The 19,423-nt window shown below is 41.0% G+C and overlaps 1 protein-coding gene across 2 annotated transcripts in view; it reads left to right on the top strand.

Moving 5' to 3' along the window:
• The first annotated feature begins 990 nt into the window (after nucleotides 1-990).
• Nucleotides 991-19,423, top strand: part of FXR1 (FMR1 autosomal homolog 1) — a 33,691-nt gene continuing 15,258 nt past the window's right edge. For both annotated transcript variants that reach the window (XM_042042184.1, XM_042042183.1), the window contains exons 1-7: nucleotides 991-1,096; nucleotides 10,601-10,653; nucleotides 14,698-14,791; nucleotides 15,387-15,458; nucleotides 17,688-17,836; nucleotides 18,283-18,376; nucleotides 19,219-19,335. In XM_042042184.1, the coding sequence (XP_041898118.1) occupies nucleotides 1,046-1,096; nucleotides 10,601-10,653; nucleotides 14,698-14,791; nucleotides 15,387-15,458; nucleotides 17,688-17,836; nucleotides 18,283-18,376; nucleotides 19,219-19,335 (630 nt within the window). In that variant the 5' untranslated portion in view covers nucleotides 991-1,045. The remainder of the gene's footprint in view (nucleotides 1,097-10,600; nucleotides 10,654-14,697; nucleotides 14,792-15,386; nucleotides 15,459-17,687; nucleotides 17,837-18,282; nucleotides 18,377-19,218; nucleotides 19,336-19,423) is intronic.

Genomic DNA, 19,423 nt, shown 5'->3' with positions numbered 1-19,423 from the left:
AGCAAGATTAACATGAAGAAACTAAAAATAAAAACATCTGATGGATAAAATATCATCATGTCCTCCTGGTCATTTGGGGCTGATGCCCAACGGGAAAGGGCATTTGAAAGCATTGCTATTATAATGGCCTTAGGCTGACATGGCAGATTCAGATTACATATCGGGAAAAAAATGTCACGGTTAGGGTGGTCAGACATTGGAACAGGTGGCCCAAGGAGGTGGTGGTCACCATCCCTGGAGGTGCTTAAGAGGCATTTGCATCTGGCGCTGGGTGATGTGGTTTAGGGGTTACAGTCGTAGTGCTGGGTTGATGGTTGAACTTCATTATTTTAAAGGTCTCTTCCAACCCCGATGATTCTACGGTTCTATATTTAAAACTATTGCAAGAACACACGCATTTGGCACAGGTACAGGCCGTTCATCAGGCTCTGCATGACTAAGCTGATGTGAGCATCCAGCTCACAGCACAATTCGCGTCCCAGTGCGTTGTGAGGCCCAGCACAGCAGAGGCATTTTAAATTTTTTATTGTTTCTCTCGGCAGCAGCACACGAGGAAAGCAGGCAGGCAGGCACGCAGGGCAGCCCGGCCGGGGTGTGAGCAGGGCGGGGCAGGGCGACGTGAGGGACAAAGCCGAGCTGGCCGCTGGATGTCGAGCACCATCTTGGCCGCCCCGGGCGGCGGCTCAGGAGCCGAAGGTGCCCCCTCAGGCGCGGCCTTTTGAGCGGCGTTCACTGCAAAGCACGGCCCGCCCCGCACCGTGCCCGCACGCAGCGCCCGCACCCGCGCTCCCCCCTCAGCCCCGTGCCGGCGGGCGGAGAGGTAACGGTGGGGAGCCCTTTCCGGGAGCCTTTCCTGCAGGAAACGCCCCGCTCCGCCGGCAGCGGAGAGCCCGCCCCGCCCCGCCCCGCTCCGCTCCGCTCCGGCGGCTGCCGGCCCGCCCGGAGGAGCAGGAGGGGCCGGAGGCGCGGCCCCGGCGGGCGCCGCGCGCTCCCCCCGCGGTGACAGTTTCTAGAAGCTCGTCCCGGCGTTCTTTGCGGCCCCAACATGGAGGAGCTGACGGTGGAAGTGCGCGGCTCCAACGGGGCCTTCTACAAGGTACCGGCGGCGGGGGCGGCGCGGGCGGCTCCGCGCCCGGCGGGGCCGGGGCCGGGGCCGAAGGGCGGCGGGGGAGGGGACGGTGAGCGGGGAAGGTGCCGGGGTTCGGGGGGTTTGGGGCCGGGGGCGGCGGGGATGGAGCGGGGCGGCGGCGGCGGGGGGGCGGCGGTGACGAGGCTGGTGAGGGCTGCGCGCAGGGGAGGTTCGTGTGTGGGGAAGGCAGAGCCCCGGCGGGGCCGGGGGGAGCAGATGCGCTGCGCGGGGATTCCCTGAGCCTTCTTGTTGGGAAGGGTGGGTGGGCGTGTGGGGGGGTTGGTGTTGGAAGATGCAGGGGCTTTTGGGTGGTATGGGGTGAACCGGGGCGATAATAATGATTTTTAAATATTTTAAATATATTTTTTTTTTAAGATTTCGGGTTTATTTATGCCTTCAGAAATCTTCTTTCACCATCACCCTCCCTGGAATGCCAGGATGGTACAGGATCAATGCAGAATACTCTCAGCTGTTGCCTGTCAGTCATTTTCCCCTAAGCCTGGCTTCAGATGTTTAAGAATCCCAGCTCTTTTTATGGCAGTAGGCTCCTGTCTTCCTCTCCAGAAGGGCTGATTCCAGCCAGTATTGTGAGCACGCAGCGTGGCTGTGTTCTGGGAGGATTTAATCTCGGGACTCTCTTTAGCTATTGTGCCTAACCACATGCACAGTGTGGTATTGTACAGGCAATACTGCACTTGGTGTGAGGGTGTCCCTTTTAATTCCCTCTCCCTCCCTTCTGAATTTCCTGTGTGCAGCTGTGGATTTGGCTTGGGAATCATGTGGTGATTGTACAGTATGTAGAGGCAGTTGGGTGTAAGGGATTGTAACCAGCTGACTTCAGGAGTTAGTTCTTTCGACTGGCCAAGACAAATGGGAGATATCCTTATGAGGAAAGAATACAGTGGGAGAAGCTGCATCCCCTTGGTGAGAAACCCTCTGAAAATTTTACCAAAATCAGTAGATAATATATTTTATACATTAGATAAATTTTTGGTTGAACTTGAAGTATCATGCAGAAACGGACATCAGAGTCATTTGCATCTAGAACAGGATACTCCTAAATAGAATGGATTTTCCCCCCGACCATGAAGAAGCCCAGAATTTAGAAACACTTTTCTTAGCTTTCCATTTTATACCTTGTGGTCTTGGACAACTTTCCAAATGATGGATCAGTTGTTCTTGTGCTTAAGAGGAATTTCACACACATGGGGGTATGAGGTGTGCTGAATTTTTGGACTGAAGGGACCCGTGTACACAGAATTTGCTACAATAAACTTGATCTAAAATCTGCAAGGATGACATCTCTCCTAAGTCAGTGGGAATTATCAGACTTGGATTAGCACTATTATGTGTTTTAGCCCTGTGAACAGTGATTTAAAAAAGCAGAAGTTTTAATTAAAAATGACATAATGGCTTTGAGATTAATGAAGTGGGGATTAAGTCCAGGGATGGCATCTTCATGGTGGATGAAGGCAGGTTAGAATGATTGGATGCACAGTAATCAAAGCCCCAACTCAGAGTAATCCACTCTTAATGTGGAGGGGGGAAAAAACACACAACCCCCATAAAAAAAACTTCCCAAACCAAATCATTTAAACAAACACAATTTTAAAAGATTATTCTTGTGAGTTAAATGCAGTGAAGTGTGTGTGTCAGTGACTCCATTTTGTGAGTCTTACTCTTGAGGAAGGCAGAGGTTTTGCATTTGCTTTGGAACTAGGTAACGCTCCTAGGTCACTTGCTGTTTAAAGTGACCTAAAACAAAGAGGTGTGTCAGTCTCTTTTAGGAAGTGTCCTATTTTAGGCACCAGTAGCATTGATCATTGCAACATAATGACAAGATGCCCATCTTTTCTAAGCTGTTCTATGGAAGGTGGCAAAAGTTTTCTGAGGAGAAAAAGCAGAATTTGTAAGATGGGATGAGATTTGATGTTTTCCCTTAGACCAGTCTGATTAATTAGCACGACATAACCCCATGAAAATGAGATCAGAAAGAACCTGCTATGCCAATAGAGATAAAAACAACTATGTAAACAATTACGTGAGAGATTTTCTTTTAATGAGTTGTTACTGCGATCTGCAACTTTCCTGCAGTAGAACAAATGTAGTGGTTAAATCTATTGGAGCATTGCAGTGGGTTTTCACTATTTACTAGAGGTATGACCATGGTGGATAGTACTCTATAGTTTCTTTAGTTCCTCTAATAATTGCTCTTCAGTTTTTACAGGGAATTCTTCATAAGTGTAGGTAGAACATACATGATATGTATACACTATGGTTGCAATTAATTAGTATGGAAAATTAATGTTCTTTATTAAAATTCATGCATCATGAAAAGCATTTTGAGTTTTCATGTATCAGTGGACAGTTACGGTAGATCCTAAGATAATTTAAAAAAAATTATAAGAGAAAGCATGTTATGATCTTTTTAAATTTTATGATCTCTTTAATTTTAAACTTGTATTCTAAATCACCAAACTAATTTGTGATTTCTCGTTTTTTCATTTGCTTTAAAGATGCAATGTAATCTGGAGAGCAGGACAGCATTTACCGTATATTTTATTCCATATTCTCAACCATTACACAGCAGAGCCAGTGTTGAGCCACTTCCTGCAGCTCAGAAGACTTTGTATATATCACAATATTGAGTACCCGTTCTCTTTGGAGAGCAGATGGCAGTGGGGGGGGCTCAGAATGGTTGTGGGCTTCTGAAAAATGGGGAGGTTTGTGCTGTGGAACAGGGGAGAACAGACAGGGTTGCTGAAAACCACTGGTTAAGGGTTTGCATATATTAAAGGTGCTGTGAGAGCTTCCTGACAGTAGAAAAGTTGATGCTTTCTAGGTGAGGACTAGATGGCAGAAAAGTTTTTGTCTTTGGGACATTAGAGCAGACTTTTTTAATGTATGGAATGATCAAAAATACCTGGATTTCTTTGGCTTCTGAATGTGGTGAAGAGAGTGAAAGCTGAATACTCCCAGCCTTGTCTTGCGTTTTCAGGATGATGCTTCACTGTGTCGTTAAGATGATGAAGTAATTCACAAAATCACAGATGGCTGAGGCTGGCAGAGACTGTGGGAGTTCACCTGGTCCACACCTCTGCTCAGGTGGGGCCACTTAAAGCCCGTTGCCCATGTCCAGATGGCTTTTGAATATCTCTGCGAATGCAGACTCTACAACCTCCCAACCAACCTGTGCTTCTGCTCAGTCACTCTCACAGTGGGGAAAAAAAAAAAAGTGTTTCCTGACATTCATATAGATATTCCCATGTTCCCATTTGTGCCATTGCCTCTGGACCTGCCAGTTGTGGAGGGTCTTGGAAGAACAAGACAAAAACTTCTGTTTTACTCAGTGTCTCCATCAGCCTTTATGTGCACACTTATATGCAAATTAAGAGCCTGGTGATTCACATTATTCATGATTTCCCATGTCAGCTTCCCTGAAATAAGTTGGACCTTACAGTAAGACCAAGGTACATAAGTTGAACATCAAATCAATTCCTCTGAGTCTTTCAGTGGCATCTGAACGACTGGAAGATCCATTGTGTTCTTCCTTGTAGGGACTTCGTGCTGGAAAATGGGCTCTGGTGTGCTGCAGGCCCTTGTGTTCTTTAAGTTCTACAGTAGTAGCTGTTCAGATTATGCAAGAGGAAAAAAACCCCATGAATTAAAATAGAACTCAGCCTTAATTTACAGGTTCTGAAGTGCTTCCTTGTTGGCCTGTTCCTCTTTCAAGAGGTGCAGTTGTTCTGGTAACAGGACTAAGCAAAGTGCTGGTAGCAGGAGTTGCCATCAGCCTCAAGGCAGACACAAGCCAAAATGTTACTAAGGGGAGAAAATTATGAGTGAATAGCATACACCATTTCTCCACATGTAGAGCCAAAACTTGATGAGCAACTCTGGGAGAGAAAGTTTATGCATCAATAAAAATATAATTATTTTTTTAAATTTTTCTTACAATTTTTAATTGGTGGCTTTGCAAACAACTTGAGTTGCTCTGAGTGGTTTTTAACTTGATGGCTATTAAAATAGGAAATTGTCATTAGTAGTGTAGTTTACGCACTTTTCATACCCAATTACTACACCAGGAAACTGTAACTGGAATGACCTTTGTTTTTCTTTAAAGATCTCGACTGTGTTATAATTCTCAGCATTTTTTTATTACATCTAGCCTTACATCTATATGGGTGGGAAATTTTAGACATTTTAGAGTTGTTCCTGATCAGTTAGTTGAAAGTTGTGTGGAGTCTTGCAAGAAGTAGCTGTAGTCATTGTTGCTCTTGATGAGCTGTTTCTTGAGCCTTTTAGGCTGATAGAAAGGAGATGCCAGAGGGAATGGTTATTGATTGCTGAGGCACGTGATCAGTGGAAGGTGTCTTCCAGAAGTTTAGCCCTTTTGGAGGATGCGTATGAAGCAGTGTAAGTAATGAGTCATGGAGACTTCCATGAGTAAGCCCAAACCAGGGGATTCAGTGCTGAAGCTCTTGCACAACTGTCAGAAGTATCCTTGAATTTACATGTGGTAATTGTGATTGTGGATGGAAATAAGCAGTGAAGTCATAAATAAAACTGTGGTTGCTAAAACTGATGTGATAGTTCAGGATATTTTTCTTTCCTGATACCTGCCTGTAGTGTTTGTGTTTTGCAGTAAGCCACAGCTGCTTGCTATTATTAGTGCAGCTAATCACTTGTAATGAAAATAATATCAAGTTCAGTCTTTCTTGTCCAGTGGTTTGATTATTTACAAGTTTCCTTTGTTTGCTTTAGTTTCCTTTTTTTTTTCCTTTGGGGGCTCAGCATGATCATCATTTAGTAATAATTATTTCATGTGTTTGTTACATGAAACAGTTGTGTTTCAGTGTTAGAAACACTAAGGGTTCTTGCATCTGAAAAGGAGTGAAAGGCTTGGTAATTGGATATAGGCTGCTTGGCCTTTATGTCACTGGTTCAGAAACAGTCCATGGTACCAGATGCTGAAGTGTTTGCTGTTTGAAATTGGTCCAGTAGTGGGTAAGGTGATTTTAATACAGTTTTAGTGTGCAGGTATGCAGGACTCAAAAGCCAGCACAGTGGCTGTCCCTGGAAAGAAAGTTTGCGGCTAAACTAACAGCACCTCATTTTTAGATTAGATCCACCCTACTTGGGGGTCAGATAAACTTACAGAAAGTAGGATAGAGAGGGAACTTGGATTGTGTCTACCTGTTTTACAGATTTTGTGACTTTGCCTAGAACTGGATTTAAAAATAAAAAAAGTTGTGTGTGCATATACACACACAGACATACAGTTCACTCTAAGGGCACTTTAGTAAGTCTTGATCCGTTTATGTTATCAGCAGATCCTAATCCTAAATCCATGGGCAAAACCCAGGTAAAAGGGAAAGAGTGTGTGTGGGTGTCTGTTATGAAATGAGGAAGTCTCGGCTGCAGTGATTTTGGTGCAAATGATTGGTTGAGAGTTTCCTGCCCCGTTGTTCACCCTGCACACCCTGTCCAGCCCTGGGCGAGACTGGCTGGTTCTCCCATCCCCTCCCTCTGCAGGTGCTGGTGTTGGGAGCCCGGCTCCTGCCAAGTGAGTGGCAGAGACAGGTCTGAACCCAGGAGCCTGTGGAGCCAGCAGGACATTAATAGCCTGTAGTACAGTACAGTCCCCTGTCCTCCTGAGCTGGGCTGCTCCAGCCAGGGCATACATGGACTGCCAGAGATCCAGCTCACAGCACAAACGGGATGACTGACACTAATATCTGGACAGGCCAAATCAGAGGTCTGGCAAGATGAAGTCATGTCAGTTTTTCTTCCCCTCTTGCCCTCCACAGATTTGTGTGTCGTATAAAAGACACACAAAGGTTATGTGTAAGCTTACTTGCTGATACTACAAATCCTCACTCTTTTTGTTGCCACTGTGTTTATTGATGATGTATTTGGTGGTCTCCTGTTAGCTCTGCCTCGTCACTGGAGGTACATGGAATGATGTGTAGGAACATAGTACTCTTCAAACTCAGATACTGGCATTACCTGTCTCAGGCAACACTACTAAATTAAATTTCAGTAATGGAGGACCTTGTTCATTAGAGGAAAAGTTAAGGTGATGCATCATTACTTAATTTAGTAGAGAATGTTTTTGATACAGTATCAGGTATGATTAGTGCAAATCTATTTATATAGGTTACCTCACAAATAAAGAACTCCAAAACTCCCTAATTGAAACTCAGGTTATTTAGTTTTTTGTTTTATGTTCATCACACCTCTTCTGGAGAAATTCTTGTGAATTTATAGGATTTACTATAACTTTTCATGTAAAAAATCTGGTTTGTGTTAGTAAATACTTTAATGTCACACTTTTTTGGTAAAACCTTTTTTTTTTTTTTTTTTTAATTTAATTTAATAATCATAGACTCTATGATGACTTCTTTAAAAACTACACTAAATCTCATCCTGACACTCATGAAATCTCTTTCTGGTTTTATCTGGAAGTTGTATATACAGCTGATCATGTGTATAGTCAGGGTTGAAGGTAGGAAAGTCATATGCAGGAAGTTTTGCTTTCAGAAAATGTTCTAATGATACTTTTGACATCCTTCTTGACAATAATGAAATAATTTCTTAGAAAACTATTTGAAAGTCACATTGAGTTATCATTATTTCTAGTTCTATTACAAATGGACCATACAGTCCATAATACCTCATAGACTGCTGTGTTTCAGTTGCTGTAAATGTGATTTCATCCCCTCAGCTGTAGAGAAATTGATAGTAGTAGGAAGTAATTGTACAGTTAGACTTCGATCAGACTTTTCAGACCTCACAACAATAAAATTAAGTAATAATTATATAATTTAATACTTTACATATGTGCAATTGTGACCTGAAGTGCATACTTGATAGATGTTATGCTTGATTATACTAGGGAGTGAAAGAGTTTGGGAATACCAAGTGAAAAAGCTGTGCAGGTAATTCCAAGGCAGTTGCTGCCTACGTGTCTGCCAGCAGTGAGTCTGCATTACATTCTCCTGTGGGAGGGAAGAGCAGTGTGCATGCACACTTTGAACTGAAAGACTTCCTTCTGTGAAGGAGTTCCTGAAACCCACATGGTGTTGTAAAATGTACGCACTCTTTATTGGAAGTTGTACTTTAGATTTTATTAAAAATTGTCCCAGGTTTCTGTTTATGCAGCTGATGTTTGTGCAGTGTCAGCTGTTGGGCTGCTGAGAGCCGCATCTCTGCATTACTGTTCCGCTTCAGCTTTGGCATTCTTCAGTGGGACCCTAGCTTGAAAATTGGTTGCAACTGTTAAACCTGTGTGTAACTTACACAGAATCCCACACTTCACCTGGTAATGGGCTAATTGTCTTAAATCCTCAAAAGTCAATGCAGTTGGATTCCTTTTCTTCACTTCTTTTGTTTTATTAATGAAATCTGCAGTCAGTGGATTAATAACTTTCTAAACTCTACCAAGCATTAAGTTCTGAATGTTAATCAGATGTTTTATGGTACCTGAATTGGAATCTCTTTTGATTCTGAAGTTGTGCTTTTTAGCAAAGGAAAGAACTGAATTCAGTTCTGCAGAATAAAATTTTAGCTGCTATAGGCTGACCTTAGAAACACGTTGAGTACTGTGAGAACACAACAGTAACAGAAGACCAGATTCAGCTATGAAATAAGTGAAGTAAAGCAGCATAATGAGGCAGAGACTAGTATGGAATCACAGACTCTTGGAATGCAGATAAATGGCTGTCTCTGGTAGGGAGTTAATCTCTCCCTGTAAATGCTGTTGTCTCTTGATAAGTTGTCATGTAGCAGAATGCTGGACTGCATGAAGTTGATTCTCAGTGCTGTGACTTCAATGTTTTGTCCCTGTATAGAGTTTGGATGAATTGTAGCAGAGTAATTCCTGTTTTGTGCACTGTATGCCATGTTAATTTGTCCCCATGCTGGGGCATGTTTGAAGGGAACTCTTGGTAGCATAAATTTGGGAGAAGTTCTGCTTTATCTCTGTTGCTGGCTTACACATGCTTTAGGCAGTAAAATTTTTTATGCTCTTTACATGTTTAAACAGACATAACTTTATACTCCCATCCAGTTTCCTTGAAACTGAAAGTCCCTGATTCTGGGTGTATTTTACTGTCAACTTTTTCACTTGCTTACCTTTCAAAGAAGAAGATTTGCCTGCCTTCCCTTGCAGTGGCAGGATGGCCTTTGAGAGGGCTTATTTTATTAGGAGCACACTAGGTGGTTCAACAAGATGATTTCTGGTGACCTGCTTTGTTGAGGGTTACCAGTGTGCTTTCTGCTAGAGCCAGTCTTTTGTGTTGCTGACGGATGGGTTTGAGGGAAGCCCAGGGAGCAGAAAAGCAGGTTTTGAGCAAATGCTTTCAGAGCACTGACCGAGTATGAGCTCAGGTAAAAGGAGATTTGTTTTTATAGGCCCTTTGCAGCCAGCTGTCAGTGTGGGCTCCTTTACTGTCTGTCATTACATGGAGGGATCTACTGTGTCAAAATTTATCTTTCCCTGAGCTGACACATAATACCTCAGTGGGCTAGTTGCTCCTTGCACAGCTGAAATATTCTTCATCCTCCTCAGCTGGCAGTTTCTTAAGGGGATATAATCCATTCAGCAGATTCCTGGAACTTGTCTTAACCTAGCTATGCAGCTTTCTTACTCCTTTAAGAACTGCAGGGTCCTCCTTGACCACCTCTACTTGGGAAATACCAGGCTGGAACAAAGGCAGGAGTAATGTTCCTTTTATCTTTTTTTTTTTTACTATTATTTTTTTCAGCATGCCTACCTTTCATAATAGAGAAATGTAGCAGCCTAATTTTTGCATGGATACTTGGGTATAACTCAGTGAGGTTGATCTTTGTCTTTAGGTTTTTGGCACAATCAATGCCCCCTACATATAAGCACAAAAAATCCATGAAATACTGTATTCTCTTTGTTTTCCTGGGAGGTCCTACAGGCATTTGGCCTCATCCAGTCCCAATTTAGTACCTGAAAGATGATACCATAACTAGCTGTGTGGCAGCCTCTCCTGCCAAGTGTGATTCAAACTGGCCGCTGTACTGCTCAGAGGGACAGTTGTTCAGGATTCAGTTTGTGTTGGGAAGAACACCAATGAAGCAAATAGTGCTGTGCACAGCCATTTGAATAACTGCTCTTGCCTGGACCTCTCTCATTTTGTTCCTGTAAAACACCTGTGCACAGCTGTGGGTAAAGTAAGAAACTCTGGATAGGGAGTTCAGTTGTAAATGTGCTGGTCAGATTTGAGCAGTCATTGGGAGCAATCCCTGTGCTCTGCACGTCTTGGAATAGGCAGCTAAGAATATCATCAACCTCGTGCAAAGAGTGGGAGTGTGTCTTGGAGCTTTCCTAAATTGGAACCTCAGTGTTAGTGGTGGTTTTGGCTCAGTTTCAGGCTGTATTGAAATTGGTGCCTTTTTGATTTCACATGCATTCTTGTAACAAAAATGTTTTTGTTTTAGGGGTTTATCAAAGATGTTCATGAGGACTCCCTCACAGTTGTATTTGAAAACAAGTAAGTATTTTATTTTTAAAATAATCATTTGAATATTAGGTTATTTCAGTTTTGTGCTTCTGCTGATGTTTTTTGTTTAATTGTTTTGCCTTTAAGAGGAAGCAGATTTCATTAGATACAGTTCTAGAAGTACAGGCTCACTATTCTGTTCAGCTTCCATGAACTGCCTTCTTGAATCTGTATAGGATTCAGCTCATCAGTTACACAGTCCTGTACATCAGTCTGTACATTCTTTGATATCTTTAGTGATGCCCATAGATGTGACAGCCAAATTTAATTAACATAGGAATCAGTGGCACAGGCTTGATACTCTAACACAAAAGCAGAAAAAGGTGGAAAATACCAAAGTACTTAAATCAGCCATTCTTTGTCTACTCTCTGGAATGCTGTTCACTATTCTCAACCAGAGAAAAGTAAAAATATCCTGATGGTGATTTTTTTCTTTTAACTATTAGGAAGATAAATATACATGTATATCCAGTCAAAAGACCTGTTGAGTGGAAAAGAGTGCAGATCTGTTAGCAAATCTTGAAGAAGAATTATCCATGAGGCCCATTTCATTTAATATATAAACACAGCAGTGCTGCTAGGAACTCGTTGTGGCAAGCCAAGGATAATCCATGGGATAGTAAAGTACAAATGAGTACCTGTTGTTCAGCATTCTGACTGATAGCTCTGTGGATTACCTGGGAGATTCCAGTGCTAATTCCAAATACTCTGTGAGCTACGTACTCTTTCCTGTTTCCCTTCCAGTTACTAGGTGGAGATCCTATAAAATGTGTCTGCTTTTGATGTGAAAATTGTTAGTAACCTTTGCCACCTCTAGCCTGTAGATCAGTTTTGAGCCTTTCTTCAAGAAAGATTGCTGGGTAATAAAGGTAATACTAGGGAGTGTGCAAGTGTGTCCTTATAAACAGCGTTTATAATCCCAGGTGTGTATGTGTGTGTACATATATACATGTGTGTAAAAATAAATCCTTTGGGGGGGGGGGCATAAGTAATCCTGGGGTTTACTCTGCAAAACCCAGCGTTTGTTTCTTTCTAGCCTGTGTTTTCTAGTCCTTATTTTATGAAAACAGTTAGAAGATGAGGTGGCAACCATGATTTATACTAACACTGAGGTGGTTATGGAAGCTGTATCTGTCTCCTAGGTTTTCATACCCTCACCCCAAAACCCAACAAACAGAAAAAAAATTAAACCCTTCATCTTATCCATGGTCTGAGAAGATGTGACAAATCTTCAGTTTCATCTTCAACATCCATATTACTTTATAAAGAAAAGTAATTACTTCTCTTTGCATTCAAAGTATATACTTTCATATCAGAAACCACGTAAGCTAAAGGAAGTGCCAGGGGTTTGCAGCAGGAGTGGAATTGTTGGCAAACACATTTCTAGTATTTAGTATCCATATCATCCATGTGTTTTACAGAAAGTCTGGCAGCAGCAGCCATGTTTCAAAAAGGATGGGCTGCAGCATATGTGGAGTGTTCTGTTGACTAAAAATAGATCTGATCAGGATGGGTGTACACAGCCATTTATTCTGTGACGTAAATCTGATCAATTCTTATGCTTTTTATGGAGTTAAATTCGTCAGGGCTTTAGTGGAACCGAAGTTGGCAAGAGTGACCTGTGCTGAGAGCATCAGTGTTGTGATAGTGATTATCACTAGCAAATACACTTGTCTACCCCACAATAGGCAGTCTAAACTGTTACTTTGCACATTGCTGTTAGCCAATCTTAATCTACAGCTGTTGTAAGGTTCCCAAAGTTAAGTGTACCAGCACAGACTGCTAATGATGATTTTGTGACCATAGCAACACGCAGTCTCTGAGCAGGTAGCCTTAATTCTTTTAAGAGACATTTTCTGAGGTTAAGGAGGCAAAGGAATGAATGCGGAAGCTTCAGGAACTGGAAACTTTTATTACTGTTAGATAGAAAATTGGATCTTGAGGTGCAGTTTCATAGAGGCTCATTGGAGTTTGAAGCAGCTGTATTGAAGGAGAGGCTTCTGTGTTGTAAGAAGCAAGAACCTCCCTTTATTGTGATTGGTACCCTGTAGTTCAAGCATTAGTTTTGTCAGATTGTCTTAGTAGGTAGTTTGTAGCCCATCACAAGTAATTTCTTAAAACATCTTGTTTTGCATCTCACCAGTGAGATGCTCCAATTCTGGACTTAAAAAGTTTTGCTACCAAAACTTGGACTCATATTCTGAGAACTGAGCCTTCTGTGCCCTTTTCCACTGTGCACTTCCTTCACTGGCAGGGAGAGGAAGGAAAAACCCAAACCATGAGATTAGTAACCGTTATATTTGCAACGAGGGCAGTTTAATTGCAACTGACTTTTTTTGCCAGCCTCCTTCACCATTTCTCAGAAATAGAATGTGATTTGATTAACATTTTGTAGCCAAAATACCTTCCAGCCTCAACAAAAGCTATCCGTGTCAGAGAATCCTTAAGGATGGAAGGGCTTATGCTTGATCCTCTGAGATGAAATCCAGCTATTAGTCCTGCACCACAATGTTCACCACTAAACCATGTGGCCAAGTGCCACATCTGTGTGCCTTTGAACACCTCTGGGAATGGAGATTCCACCGCCTCCTTGGGTAGCTCATTCCAGTGTCTGACCACCTTTGTAGTGAAGAAATTTCTCCTAGTATCAACCTAAATCTCCCTGGCACAACTTGACACCATTTCTTTTCAGGTCCCTCTGAGCTTCCTTTTCTCCAGGCTGAGCCCCCCCAGCTCCCTCAGCTGCTCCTCATCAGATCTATGCCCTAGACCATTCACCAGCATCCTAGCCCTTCTCTGAATGTGTTCCAGCACCTCAGTAACAATCTTCATGCATTTTTGTTCTTTTTCAAACTATAATTGAAAGAAAAATTTTATTATAATGTCTAGATTAAAACTACATGATACGTAACATCTTTATTAAGTGAGATACTTGAGTGTAAGCTGTCTTTTCAGACCAAACATGTAAATTTATCCATCTTCTTACCTAGAAAGTTGCAGAAGTGCCCTTTGCTCCTTATGCTCAGACTCGTTCCACTAATTTAGGCTGCTCTGTCTGCAGGTTGTTATAAGTAAGCAAAGCAAATGACTTGCAGTAATCCTTACTGTTGCAAGTTGGTTGGTTCTGATTCTGTTGGTGTCTAATGTGAATCAGATGGGCAGAAATGGTGGACATTGCAATACTTTGACAGATACCGTTAAAAGTCCCTCAGATACTCTAAATTAATAGGGGTTTTGTGAAGGGTCTTTTTTCCCCTGATTTTATGTCAAGCTGTGTAGAGTCTTTAGTTGGATTTCTGACTAAGAGCGAGGAACAGCTGATGGCATTCTGTGACATTCACAGAGTAGAAGGAAAAGGAATTTCAGGGGAGCACAGTGGATTTAATTGCTCCAGTAGTCTTCATAAAATGCACTGAAAACATACAGTTCTACAAATAAAATACTTCTGTAGAGCCAACTAAAGTAAAATAAATAGTCTTGCTGTACAAGAAAGTCAACCTTTATTTTGTATGCCTAGAAGTAATTGGTATTGATAGGCAGATATAAAGATATGTTACTGGGGAACATCAACAAGTTTACAGGTGGAAAGTTTTGTTAAAGGTCGGAGTCAGATTTTCCTGGAATACATAAAACTTTGGTGGTAAGCAATTGAAATGTTAACTGTGAGGAGGAGAAATGGGTGAACCCCATAGTGGACTGCAAAGCTGAGCTCATATCTGTATATGGGCTCTATGACTTGAGCAGTAGGAGCGTTAAGTACATCATATAATATTTTTCACTGGGGTTTTGTGAAAGCCATTAGTTAAATTTTTCAGTTAATTTCAAAATTTTGTCATTAAATATCTTCCCAGAGAATTTTGTCTTGACATGATTATTTTGTTCCTTTGGTTATAAGGTTTGCTTTCTAGCAATAAGGAAACAGGCCTGATTATATGGAAAGAATGAATTTTAGTGAAACTCAGAATTCCAAAACTAAAATGCAGAAAACGATAGGAAAGTTTGAGAATTAATGTGTAATGCTTTTTCAACTTCCAGTTGGCAACCAGAGCGCCAGGTGCCCTTCAATGAAGTCAGGTTACCACCACCCCCTGATATCAAGAAGGAAATCGGTGAAGGAGATGAGGTGGAGGTGAGTGAATGCTCATGACCTGTCCTGGTCTGTAACTGATTGTCCACTCAAGGCAGTGGTGAGGGTTGTAAGGGCATTACCAAGCTGAAGGTTTAAAATGGAGCATGTGTCTACACATGGGTTTATTAGAATTTCAGTGAAGCTGTGACATTTCAGTTTTCCCACAAAACTACCAGTGGAAATTTTTCAAAATCTAAAACTTAAAATAGCAGAGAAGGTTTTAATTCTGACACAAAATCTAGGCAGTTTTCTTTTTTGACCTGGAATGTAAAGTGTTGGAATCTTTAATATGAAGATGTAAATAAAGCTGCTCTGATAACAAGTTTTAACCCAGATGAAATGTCTGGTACAGTCTCGTAGGAAATTGTGTGAATTACAATGTTCTACAGAGAGAGTGTTAATAGGAGTGATGTACTAAATCTAGAAATCAAAATATGCATGTTCTGCTCCCTGCTCATTGTAGTATCATTAGTGATTTAGTTTAACTTCTGGGTTTTTTTCTGTACTTGTCCCTAAAATCAAAGTAATGAGTTTCCTTTCCTGAGGATACTTCATCGTTTTGGGCAACTATTCTAAGGAATTCTTTCATTTTCAGGTTTATTCTAGGGCAAATGACCAAGAACCTTGTGGCTGGTGGCTGGCAAAAGTTCGAATGATGAAAGGAGAGGTAAATTATTTTAAAACTTAATGATTTCATGCTTTCATGTTGAATACAGTCAATAGAAGTTCTTTGTCATGAAAAAACTCTGAATAAAGTACTACAAATACAAAAAACATGAGAAAAGAGAATTTTGAGTTGAGACCACTTTGGAATGACCTTTGCTGCCTTGCACAGCAGAGGGTTGTGCCCTTAGAGCTGAGCAAGTGACTTCCATTATCAGCAGTTTAATTGCTTGAAGGACTGAAGGCATGCACAAGGACAGGACTTCTAACAAACCTGCTTTGTGGATTGAATTTGGTGCTAAATATGAAGTAAAGCACCTGCAGTTAAAACGTGCTTATAGTCTGCAAATTAAGCCTGCTGTAGCTATTGCTCTGTGTGGCTGTGGGTTGGTTTTTGTGTATGTGTTCTTACTGAGTGTAGTAGAAGGGCACTGCTTGTTTTGCTTTCACATATGTTAAGTTTTTATTTTACATAAATAAATGGTTTGCAGCTGCCAAGTAAATTGCAGATTCAGACACTTGAGTGTATAGAGCTGTGGCAGCGTTTGACCCAGTCTCATTAAAGCTTTACTTTGTGGAAAGACAGCAAAAGATTTGAACCTCATTGTGGGAGGAGTCCTGTGTTTTGATGCTTCTGCTGTATCAGACTCCTAAAACTAAAGGAAACAGTACTGAGAAAAAATAATTATCCAGTTTCTCATATTGTGTAAAAACTCAACAAATACCAACTTCTGTTGAGCTCTGTAAGGACAAGGTGGTAGTAAACACCTACCAAAGGAAGATTCTGTGTTTTGACCCTTGCGAATAAGCAGCTTGTTAAGAAAAGAAGATAAAAGGAGACAGACTGATTTAAATGGTAGTTTGTCATTTGTGGCTCATATGCTTTTCTTAAATGTCACAGAAATTTGAAATTTTGCTATCCATTACCTTGCTCTGCTACTAATTTTTGGGAAAAGTCATAAAAGTAAAATTTTTAATTCTGATTTTAATTTCAGTTTTATCCAATTCCTAATTTTCTAGTTTTTACAGGAAAAAATGGTTTTTCACCCTCAGTGGCCAGTGTAAGCTTGTCAAATCAGTTATTTTAAGGAATTGTCCCTGCGAAGAACCTCACAGTTTGTATTGGCTTCTTTGTACTGTCTTTAACATGATTCCATATTTAGAGTTTTTCCTCAGAGTTAATATGAAATTCACAAACAACTCATTTGTCTGATGATTTGTTGCTTTGGGATTGTTCTGATATCCAGAATTATCTTTAACTATAGAAGTTAAGCTTTTAGAGCACGTAATGTTAGATCTCTTAAATTTAGTTGTAGTTTAGTGTTTATTGTTCATTATTATTAGTTGGGGTAATAATGATACATTGATATATTTCAAAGCAGCTTTATATAATTAGGATGATACTTAAACTAAACTTAAAACTTGAAATTAGAAAACAGTGTGTCATGACCAGAGTGGTTTGTGTTTTCTGGATACTTAAGCAAATTGTGTTGAGACAAACAGATACTGATTTTGAGGGAGGGAGAGGTGAATGTGGCACCCCTAAATTAGATACAGGTGGAAGGGAGGGGAGGATAAGGTTGCATCCCTAACACAGAGCCAGGCTTCAGGGATACTGTGCACACAAGCTTCTTTAAACTTCTGTGTGTTGGGTGGAAGTGTAGGAGTAGATTATTGGTAATTTAAATAGTTCTCTTGCCTTCCTAAATTTGGCAGTGTGTGTCAAAAAGATTGAGTTTTTATATTGATTTTGATATTACATGATTCCCAGGTAGTTTGCCCATTGAATCAGTGGATTTGCCTTGTTTGTTTGTTTGTTTGTTTGTTTTAAAGTGGTGCAGAGTGATATTTCTGTGAAGAATTATTCTTTGTTCAATATTTTCTAGAATTAGAGCTCCAGTAAACACTTTGGGTTTTGGAACTTGAACTGAACTAAACTAATGAAAGTATTTGAAAGAGAGATGGGCATCAGAAAAATCAATCCAATTGATTGATTGCTGTTGTGGGGGACTGAGACTGTGCTGATAACAGTGTTTTGGCTTCAGTGAGGGAGCACAAGGGTGCCGAAATATGTCCAGGCTCCTTTGTGTAGAAATGTATCATTATATCAACTTAGTTTTAGGGTTTTGTTTATATATTCATATTTTGTGCTTCCTTGCTGATGCCAGTAATGTTACTATGTCTTTGTTGTTCCTTGCTGAAGTTACCATTTTTTAAAAAAACTCTTTTGCAGTTTTATGTTATTGAATACGCTGCTTGTGATGCCACTTACAATGAAATTGTCACTTACGAACGACTCCGACCTGTGAATCAGAACAAAACTGTCAAAAAGAACACCTTCTTCAAATGCACAGTGGATGTTCCTGAAGACCTGAGAGATGCGTGAGTAGCTCTGCACACTTCAAGAAGGCTTTTACTTATTGGAAGGGGAGAAAAACCCACTTGGCTTCTATTTTAGAGGCTGATTTACAGGTCCATGAAGAACTTTAAGGGTGGTTATGGCTGCAGTAGCTCATTTAGAAACTGCTGCCTGGGACCCCTGCTGAGCTTTCAGGGTAAGGACAGAAGGCAAGTTCTCAGGTGGGAACTTCATGCCTGTACAGTTGATTCACTTCGCAGTGGGCCTGTTACTGAGACTTGCCAGATAACCATAGTGCTGTAGAATCCACAGGGAAACAAGCTCTGGAACCATGTTAGAGAGAATGGGAACTTCCCTCTTTGTGAACAGTCCTTGCCATAAACTACTGAAATGTTCTTGGGTCTGTTATGCTATTGCATGTTCAGTTTTGATGCAGCTTATTGAAATAACAGTCATTTTGTCTCCTTAGGTGTGCTAATGAAAATGCACATAAAGATTTCAAGAAAGCTGTGGGAGCATGTCGAATTTTTTATCATGTTGAAACTGCTCAACTAATAATACTGGTAAGTAATTGCTTCTATGTAAATGTTGCATGAATTCCCAGTATATTTTTTATAGGAAGTATATAGCCAGCTCTGTGTGTGTAAGGAAAGTGTGTAAGGAAAGTGGTTTAACTTGTCAAGCTATGTAAATTGTGAGAGATTTAATATAAGCAGATCTTTTTAATCTTTGCATACAACCTAAATTTAGGAGCAGCTTTGGGTCTCATTGTTTGTATGACTTTTGGCATTCTCAGCTGAGTTCTATTTCACTGATTTTAGCAGGTGGCTCAGAGGTAAATCATCTTGCTCCACTCTGGAGCAATGGCTTTCCCTTTGTGCTGTGTTACGCTGTGCAGTTTGACCCACAGCTGGGTTTCCACGTGGAGAGCTGCACCAGTTCAGTGTAGGCATTAAGGAATTATTCACTTTAGATGCTTCTGCGGTGTTGTTCTTACTGCATAGGCTTGTCTCAGCTTTAGTTTTTCTTCATAACTCCATTTACTTAATATTGTCCACTTGAACCTCACTCTGCAGGATTGTGTTGTCCTTGATTATTTCCTTAACTCTCTTACTCGTGTGGTGACAAGCATGTATATGGTAGAAAGATTTATTGGGGCAACATGAAGGGGAAAGGGTTATTGTGTAATTCGGCAGCAAAGTCTTTAATATAAAATGCGTTGTGAGTGAGAACAAGTAGTTGGTGCTGCTGAATTTCTTGTGCTTTGTTTTGAGGAAGAACAAGGTTCATGTAATCTCTAGAAATTGAGATCATGTTTATGACTTAGTTTCAGTAGGTTCCTGATTTACCCTTTAAATGTGTATTTGCTTACAAAGCCAAAACTTAGGTTCCCTCTCTCCTGTAGTCTGCCAGTGAAGCAACAGTGAAGAGAGTGAACATCCTCAGTGACATGCACCTGCGCAGCATTCGCACCAAACTCATGCTGATGTCAAGAAATGAGGAAGCTACAAAACACTTGGAGGTAAAGCCACAGCTTGTGGCTCTTGTTGCTTGAAACTGAGCTCAGAGCAGTGCATTACAGTGAGTGCATGTGGATGAGTCTTCCTTTG

This window comes from Corvus kubaryi, unplaced genomic scaffold (genome assembly GCF_017639235.1).
Source record: "Corvus kubaryi isolate FWS band 111438036 unplaced genomic scaffold, C.kubaryi_AGA036_p1.0 37397, whole genome shotgun sequence".
Taxonomy (NCBI): domain Eukaryota; kingdom Metazoa; phylum Chordata; class Aves; order Passeriformes; family Corvidae; genus Corvus; species Corvus kubaryi.
This window is presented reverse-complemented; position numbering and strand designations above follow the sequence as displayed.